At 60.7% G+C, this 9,017-nt stretch overlaps 1 protein-coding gene across 1 annotated transcript in view; it reads left to right on the top strand.

The window, feature by feature from the left end:
* Nucleotides 1-2,992, top strand: part of LOC104833285 (killer cell lectin-like receptor subfamily G member 1) — a 3,159-nt gene extending 167 nt beyond the window's left edge. Inside the window, exons 2-6 of the mRNA XM_010569869.1 lie at nucleotides 366-476; nucleotides 996-1,076; nucleotides 1,746-1,894; nucleotides 2,159-2,262; nucleotides 2,797-2,992. Of these exons, the coding sequence (XP_010568171.1) occupies nucleotides 366-476; nucleotides 996-1,076; nucleotides 1,746-1,894; nucleotides 2,159-2,262; nucleotides 2,797-2,992 (641 nt within the window). The remainder of the gene's footprint in view (nucleotides 1-365; nucleotides 477-995; nucleotides 1,077-1,745; nucleotides 1,895-2,158; nucleotides 2,263-2,796) is intronic.
* The last annotated feature ends 6,025 nt before the right edge of the window (nucleotides 2,993-9,017 follow it).

Raw genomic sequence — 9,017 nt, 5'->3', positions numbered from 1 at the left:
CCCCCCGCTCGCTCCTTTCGGGTATCTTCTTCCCAAACAGCTTACTCTCCAGCCCCCTTGCAGACTGCCTGCTCTCAGGGTGGGGGGCAGGAAGGGCTCAAGGGTAGGGGATGCCCACTGCACCCCAGTGCCACAGCACACACAGGCACCCCTCGGTCCACTCTGCCCACCCCGTGCCAAGCGCTGTCTGCAGGGAAATTATTTCTAGGAGGGTAAAAGTGCTGCAAACAGGGTCTCCCTCAGTTTTCCTGGTCTCCCCCACTGCGTCCTGAGACCCTGCCCAGGGTTCACAGACCTTTCCTGGTTGGGGGGGTCCCCACTGCTCCCACCAAGCCCCCAGGGCTCAAGTTAACTCCCTTTCTCAGCTCCTCAGCAGCCGCTGCGGCTGCCCTGGTGCTGGGCAGCCATCAGCCTGGCTCTCCTCTCCCTGCTGCTCCTGCTGGCACAAATCATCCTCGCTGGCTTGAGCTTCCACTGTGAGTATCTGCTTGTGCCAAGACCTCTCTGGCTGGGGTCTTGGGGTTGGGATTGGCACCATGGGGCCTGTGTAGCAACAGACAGAGCTGCAGCTTGCCCACGGAGCCGGGACCTCCTGCCTGGGGCCGAGGGCATTGCGGGTTCTGGGGCAAGCAGGAAAATTGGTGAGGCAAGACCTTGCCTGCCTGGCTGGGAGCAGAAGGCGAGGGGACAGCGTGGGCTTGGGGATGGTGCCAGGGCATCCCGCTCCATCACGTGGCAATGAAATTAAGAGGGAGGGAGAGTGGTAACACTGAAACCGAAAGGCAGAAGCACTTTCCCCGAAAGCCTGTTGTGTGGTGGGCCCCCAAGCACAGCAAAAGCCGCAAGGACCTTTGGCGGGCTTGGCTGGCAGGTCACCTAAAGTGGGGGACGCCCTCAGCCACAGCTGTGGCCTGTCCTGTGGGAGAGGACACTGGGTGCTGCGGGGAGCAGGAGCCCAGGGTTGGCGGGGACACTCCTGTGCTCTTCTGCTGTAGATTTAGGACAACAGGAGAGCTGCACCCATGGTCCATGGAGCATGGAGGAGAGCCCCAGCTATGGGCAACAGACACTGCAAGGTAGGAGAACATGGTGGGCTCCTGGGCAAGGCTTGGAGAGAGCCTGGCTGCTTCTTTCAAGAGGCACGATCTGTCCCTACTCCAGAACGTGCCCCCACCAAGTCTTCCTTCAGCCTTGCTGCCTGTCCCCTGGCTCACAGCATGGAATGCTGCCCCAGTGCTGCTGAACAGGCTGCACTGCTGGGACCCCTTCGGAAGAGATGACCCCAGTGCAGCTCAGTGTCGCGTGGGCCTGCCACCAGCATCAGGCTTATGGCTGCCATGAGCATCCATGTGCCAAATGGCATCAGGCGCTCTCTTTTGACCAGTGTCTGGTGATGCTGAAATCTTGAGTGCATTCCCAGCGCTTTGCTAATGATGTTTGTATCATACCCCCAAACCTGGAGCTCTCCTTCCTGACCCGCCTGCCCAATGCCAGCACCTTCATGTAACCAGCCCATCTCCCCTGGGGCTCCCACTGGGGAGCTGGGGCTGCGATGTGGGACCTGGGCTCCAGAGTAAAGGCAAGTGGAGGGTCCTTTCCATGGGGCAGCCACAGGAGTACACTGGGCTGGTTGGTACCCTGGCTGCCCCTTGTCACCCTCCTGTCCCTTGGGCTGGGGGCTGGTGGCATCCCCTGCCAGCTGCCCCATCCCGGCTGCTCCTGCAGGCTGTATTTCTGGTGTGCAGGGAGATGCCAGTTCTGCCCGGCCGGCTGGGTCTGGGATGCAGGGCGGTGCTACTACTTCTCCTCTGCCAAAAAGAGCTGGGAGCAGAGCAGAGAGGACTGCTGCTCCAAAGGGGCACAGCTAGTCATCATCCGAGCCAACACCACCCTGGTGAGTGCTCCCAGCCTGGCCTGTCCAACTCCCCATGGGCATTGGGCTGTGCTGGTGACCACCTCAAGGTCCCTCAGCAGTCACCCAGCCATCACCAGCAGGGTCTCAGCTCCCTGGCTCTGGCCTACGTTCCCAAAGCCTAGCCAAGCCTCCAGGCAGGGAGCTGGCGATGCTGTGCCCGTACTGCGCAGCTGCCATCACTAATGGTGTGGCTGGGGCTGGGTGTCCCCCCAGGGAGCTCATGCGAGTCCTCTCCTGTGCTAGGCTTTCCTGATGCGCACAGCCAACATGAAGGTGTTCCACGTGGGACTGAAGAGGGATGGCTCCAGGTCTGACTGGAAGTGGCTGGATGGCACCGCACTGAAGGGGTGAGGCTGTCAGCTTGTCCCCAGCCAGGGGACAGCTGAGGGTCCAGCATCAGGGCCAGGGAGGAGATGGGGCAACAGGCAGCCCACTGGCATACAGGAATGTGCTCCACATTTTGGCCACCTCTTGTCTTCCCAGGGCTGCACTGGGGCATTTTAGGGAAGGGAAGATTGCGGGGGCCTGACCCTGGTGCCCACACCTTGGCTGGGTGAGGGGCTGGGGGGGCTCCCCCCAAAGCAGGTTCCCAGGCTTTGCTTGGTGCAGCTGGTGCTGAGCCCTGCCAGGAGGGATCTGGGGGTGCTGCGGGCATGATGGGGCTGGGGTCTGCACGTCAAACAGGCAGAGGTAGGGTGGGGGAGATCAGAGCATGTGTCCTAATTGGGAGGAGGGTGGCAGGGGACAGTGCTCCATGGGGAGGGTGAGCTTTGCCCCTGCAGCATCTCTGTGCAGCCTCTGGTCCCTGGCTGGAGATGCTGCTGATGGGATGACCCCAGCCCTTCCCACCCATCCCATCTCAGCCCGCTCTCTCCCTGCAGGCTCTTCCGAATCCAGCGCTCCACCAGCTCCTTCCTGGCCTGCGGCAGAGTGTCAGGCCTGGGGCTGTCAGGCGGTCTGTGCGGGGAAGCCCTCGGCTGGGTCTGCGAGCAGAGCGCAGCCACCCTGCAGTGGCTCCGGACCTCACCCCCCGCCTTCCTCTGGGGAAACACCACCTACACCTGTGTGGGGCCGTGATGACCATGGGGACCTCCAGCCTGTCCCACCGCCCTGCTCCCTGCCCGACCCCACCACATGGGCATCCCCGGCCGCTGCTGCCTCCTCACTCAGACCTCTTTACCTCCCTGGATCTCTGCACTTTGCCAATAAACTCTGGCACTTGGATGCTGTGGCTGGCTTTGGGGGATGAAGGTGGTGGGATGGAGGAGCATCCTCCAGCTCACTGACTCGGTTGCATTGCTGCCCAGTGGGAAACTGCAGCTGCTGTGGCACTGAAGGAAGTGTTTGGGAGCCAGCATCCACCCAAGTGTCCCCATGGCTTGGTGGCAGTGTGGAGCAGCTCCTGTGCAGGCTGGAGCAGGTCCCCCCAAAGCTCTGGGCTTTCTGGTCATGGTGGCTGCCTGGGGTTTATGCTTCTTGGGAAAGGCAGCTGAGAGGTGACCCTTTGCCTCCCCAGTCCCATGGAAGGCTTGGGCTGGGCAGCAGTTTGTCTCCTGGTGCCTGCCCAGTCTGAGAAGGTCACAGCAAACACCCTCACTTTCCTTTGAGGCTGGGTGATGTGCGAGAGCGTAAAAGGCCTGCTGGGGCTTGGCTTGGAGGAGTTTGGTCATGGGGGCTGTTATGGTTTCAATACAGACCACCTGGGTTTTGCCAGCAGCACACCGCTCTGGCATGGACATGCCTCGAGTCCCTCCTGGCACATGTGGAGGACTAAGCCCCCACAATCACTGCATCCCATTTCCCGAGCAGGGGCTGGGATGGGAAAGGTGATGCATGGAGCAGCAGGTCCCCACTGTGGCCAGTACACACGGGCTCTCAGGGCTCCTTGCAGCCTGGGGAGGCAGATGCAGAGCATGCTGCCCAGGATAGACCTCGTTTATGCCCCCAGCCCCTGAAGCAAGAGCAACCTCAGAAATAAAACCACTTTTTGTAAATAAAGCAACTAGTTCTGCTTTTCTGCACATGAAGATGTGGCTCCACCCCATGCAATCTTTGCCACAGACTGTCACCTGATGGCGGTGGAGCAGGGAAGGACCGAGTCCCTGGGCTGCTGCCGCCTGCAGCAGCACCTGCTCACATGGCCCAGAGCACGGCCAGACCCGGGGCTCCCGGGTACCAGGTGGGCACTGGGCACGGGGTGGGCAGTCAACAGCTTCTGTCCCCCCAGCATTTTGTGCAGGTGCATGGTGCCATGTGCTGCATTGGAGAGAGATAATAAAATCTTCATGATAAACCTGATGGCCTTTATAAGAAGCTGTTTAAAGAGTAAGTTGTTCCATCCTGTCCTCCTGCACCTCTCCCACCTTCAATAGACATGGGTAGAGGTGATGGACATTGCTCAGGCATCTGTCCCGACCACGGGACCAATGCTCAGGCATGGGCAGTGCTCTGGCCTTCCTGCCCAGGCTAAGGGGCCCTGGGGCTGCAGCTGTGTGGGAGACACCATGAGGCTGGCAGCAGGCTGTGAGCATGGTGGTGGCACCTCTCATGTGCTCCTTGTCTTCTAGGAACAGCTAGTTCCCACTCTGTGCAAGACCATCTTATGGAAAGGTTAAGTAGCTCCTACTGCTTTGATGACTTTCCATGGATCTGTGAGAAGCCCCCAAATCTGAGCAGCCCATCAGAGACCCTCTTTCCTCTCCTGGCCAACGGGTGAACTCTGAGACTCCCTTTCCATCACAGGACTGAGGGGCAGGAGCTGGGAGTCCACAGCAAAGGCACCCTTTCCCTCCTGCACAGCCACATCCCTGCGCACCATTGCCTCAACTGCATTGCAGAGCTCTGGGGATACAGGTTGGGAAAGAAGGTGTCTGCATTTTGAAACAAGATTTATGGAAAAGAGACCATATTTCTGTGTTCCACAGTCATGCCCAAACTTACATGCCCAGCCCCTGCCCTTCAGCCCCAGCTCCTGTGACCCAGGGAGGGGATGCCAGTACCAACTCTTGCTCACCTGTGCTGCCTTCTGCTGAGGCTGGTTTGGGAGGTCCCCCTTGCACCTTGTGAAGCTGGATATAATGGTGTCATTGGTGTCCCCAAACTGTCCCCCTCGGGGAGTCCTTTTGTTTTTCTGGCTGCCCCTTGCCTTTGTCACTGTCTGTCGCTGGCTCCTATCCTGCCCTTTCTCCTCTCTCCATCACCTGCCCTTGGCCACAGCCTGTCCCAGAGCTGAGCTTTGTTATCCCAGTCAGAGAAGAGCCTTGATCCCAGGAAGAAGATGGAGCATGTCCTTCTGGGTGTGTGGTGGTCTAGGCCCAGGGAGAACATGCTGGTGGGTGGGGAAAACCAGGCAAGATTTACCAAGGTCAAGTGATGCCTGCCCGACCTGCCTGCTGCTGTGGGAATACTGGGCTGGGGACAAGGGGAGAGCAATGGGGGCCATTTATCATGAACCTTTGAGGTCTGGGACATGGTTTCCCCTGGTCTCCTTGCTGGCAGAGTGGGGACATGTGGCCAGGAGAAGGAAAGAAGAAGGTGGGTGGAAACCTGAATGGCAGGAGGGCTGCAAGGGGGTATCAGTGATGCCCTCATCCAGATGGCGATATGCCTGCTGGGTCAATCCTGGGGCTGAGCCTCAGCCTTCACCAGTGCCCCAGGTGAAGGATGGGGATGGCCTCAGCCAGCTGGGGGACAACACCAAACTGGACAGTAGTGGGTATACTGGAGGGCAGGACTGGTGTTCAGAGGGGCCTGGAGAAACTGGGTGATGGGAGCCTGCTGATGCTGGATGGGGGAAAGGGCAAGTCCTGCAGCTGGGAAAGAAGGAGAAACCCCACATGGCAAGATGGGCAAGCAAGCAGCCATGCTGAACAATCCTGAGGGACACACGAACCAGTGGCTGGACAGGAGTCGGCAGTGTGTCCTTGTGGTGGCAGAGCCCAATGACACTGTGGGCAGTGGTGGCTGGAGCTCAGGGCTCCAGGGGCAGGGAGCCTGCTCCTCTGCGGGCACCAGGGAGACCACGTCTGGGATCCCCAGGACAAGCCAGACACAGCAAATCCTTGTTTCACGTGATAGCTGAGATTGCAGGGGACCTTCTGCAATCCTGTCCCAGCCTCCCAGTGCCATGGGCTGGCTCCACCAGCCTCGTTCCACACCTCCTCTCGCAGGAGGTGCCCACATCCAGCTTGGCAAAGTGGTCCTTGCCTCATCCTCCTCTCTGCAGAAACACTGAGTGAGACGGGGAGGGTCAGCGCTGCCCCGGGACTCCCTCACCCAGCCCAGCCGGGTCAGGGCTCCCTCATCGCCTGCCTGTCAGCTCAGGTCCCACCATGGTCTTAGGGATCTTTCCCCCATGGTGGCAGGGGTCTCCCATTTCCCCCATGTTCCCAAGCCTCCCCAGTGCTCCCCCCCTCTGTCCCACTGTCTCAAGGCTTCTTGCTGCACCCCCTTTTCTTCCCATGGCCTCAGGGCTCCCTTATTCCCCCCCCATGGTTTCAGGGCTCCCCAGCACTCCCCCATCTCCCCTGTGGTCTTGGGGGTCTCCAGCAGTTTCTTATGCTGATGGCACCCCTGCCTGCAGCCTCCGCAGGCAAGGCTCAGCCCAAAGCCTTGGGCAGGTGACGGAGGGAGGAGAAAGGGCAGGATGAGAGAGCTGTTGATGCTGATGGAAGGGACAGGCATTAGAGGACAGGACTTCCAAAAGAGGACCAGTAGAGGACAGGACTTTCCAAAAAGGACCAGTCAAGGACACCAATGGTGCCATCATCTCCCATCTCCGAAAAGATGCAAATGGCACAGCCTGCACCAGTGCACTGCCGGCAGCCTTGGGAGAGCACAGCAGGTGGGAGCTGGGCTCCACACCGGAGTCCCAGGTCACTGTGAGCTGTGCTGGCCGGGCCACACAGGGACATGCAGAGGGCCGGTGCAAGGTGGTGTAAGTGTATGTGTGAGTGTGAGAGAGAGCAATAAGGTCTGTTTTCCATAAGTCTTGCTTTAAAATACAGACACTCTTTCCCAGCGCTTTGCAACACAGTTGAGGCAATGCGTGCACAGGGGAGAGGGTCTCGGGGTGCACCCCCAGTTTCTGTCCCCAAGTGCTGCAATGGAGTGGGGTGACAGCACAGTCACTCATCGACCAGGAGAGGAAGGAGGGTCTTGGATGCGCTGCTCAGATTCGGGGGCTGCTCGCAGATCCACTGGTACCTTTTCAGACATTTTGAACTCTCTATTTTCCCATTATATGATATCCCACAGTCTCCAGGATTTTTGTACCTAGGAGAGAGGGCATATCTCAGTGGGGCAGTGATAGCACCCTTACTGTGGACACCTCTTCCCACAGGTCCCAGTCCTGCTGGGGCAGGCAGGGGGCCTGGCACTGGGTAAGGTCTGAGGAAGGGCCACATTCCTCCCCCCAGCCTCCTGCTCTGCCACTTGGAGGTCTGGCTGTGCACCCTGCAGCTGGGGTCTGCCCGGGGCCCCCTCCCCACCTTGGGGCACTTCTCTTTGGAGCATCACCCCCTTTGCCAGGGAAGTCTCACAGGGGTGAAACAGCACCTCCCTGGCACGATTAAAGGGCAGATGCTAGTGCCATGGACTGCTGCACTTACAAGTAATACTGCTTGCTGTCCAGCCATACAACAGAACTCTTCATGTCAGGATGAACTTTTGCTCCGATCCAGTACGTGGCACCATACACCTGCACAAAATGCTGGGGGGACAGAAGCTGTTGACTGCCCACCCCATACCCAGTGCCCACCTGGTACCCGGGAGCCCCGGGTCTGGCCGTGCTCCTCCTCGCAGCCCGCCAGGGTGGGCACCCAGGGCTCACAGTGCCCCCCCAGCACGTCCGCAGATGCCGCTGCTGCTGGCCCCACGGGGCTCTGCCCAGCCCCACCATCGTGCCCACCCTCCTGGGCTGCCGCAGCCCCCCTGCTCTGTACCGGCACCGTCCACGACGGCCAGTCGCCTTGGACCAGCAGCTGAGCGGATTTTGTCACGCAGTCGTGGTAGCTCTCCCACCAGGTCTTCTTCTCCACCGAGATGAAGAGGCACCTGCTCCTGTAGAGCACCCAGCCCGAGGGGCAGCAATCTGGGGGCAGGGGCACGGCTCAGGCACTTGCCCTCCCACAGGTGCTCGAGGGGCCCAGCCTGGCCGGGATCAGCCCCGACATCTCCCCAGCAGCATCACTGCCCGTTCCCCCAGCCCTCCGCGGCCCTACCCGTATTCACGCAGGCACGCAGGCTGCTGACGGAGCTCTCGCTGGCCCTGAGCTCCCCCCGCACCTCCTGCACCTCCTGCTCCAGCACAGCCAGCTCCTGCCTGGCGCGCCCCAGCTCCAGCTGGCTGCTGTTGCCCTCCCGCCAGGCTCGCTGCAGCTCCTCTCTGGCCCACGCCAGCTCCAGCCGCGTCTGCTCCAGGCTCTGCTCCCGCGCGCTCACCTCCTGCGAGAGGCGGCCCTGCTCGGCCGCGTGCTCACGGGAGGCATCCTGCAGGCTGCGGGTGACCTGCCAGTCTGGGGACACGGGGGGTGAGCTGGGGCACGGGGATGGGATGGCCCGAGCGGGGGGACCCGGGTCCGATCCTGCTCAGGGGGCAGGGTGGTCATGGCCAGGCCATGGGGAGGACAAGACAGCCACAAGGATGTCGAGGGAGGCGATGGGAGGCAATGCAAAGGCAACGGGTGGGAAAGGGAAGGCAGAGGGAAGGCAGTGGGACACAATAGGAAGGAAAATGGAAGCCAATGGAAAGGCAACAGGAGGCAACGGGAAGGGAAAAGGAAGGTAACAGGAGGCAGTGGGAGGCAGGGGGAAGGCAAGGGGAGGGTGAGGCGAGGGGAAGGGGGCAGCAACAAGAGAGCAAGAGGAGGGAGAGCAAAGGCAGGTGAAAGTGAAAGTGATGGGAGGCAATGGGAAGGCAGCAAGAAGCAGGGGGAAGGCAGTGCAGGCAGATGGAGGGCAGCTCAGGGTGCCAAGCAAGAAGCAGCACTGCCCTGGACCACCAGTCCCAGGCCCACCCTGGCCCTCACACCCCCCCCAGCAGCCCAGCCCTCACCCAGCCCCAAACCTGCTCCCGGTGCCCCCCTCCCCTCCTGCCTCCCAC

This window comes from Haliaeetus leucocephalus, unplaced genomic scaffold (assembly GCF_000737465.1).
Source record: "Haliaeetus leucocephalus isolate CR32 unplaced genomic scaffold, Haliaeetus_leucocephalus-4.0 Scaffold278, whole genome shotgun sequence".
Taxonomy (NCBI): domain Eukaryota; kingdom Metazoa; phylum Chordata; class Aves; order Accipitriformes; family Accipitridae; genus Haliaeetus; species Haliaeetus leucocephalus.
The sequence above is the reverse complement of the archived record's forward strand: the minus strand, read 5'-3'. Positions and strand labels throughout refer to the sequence as shown.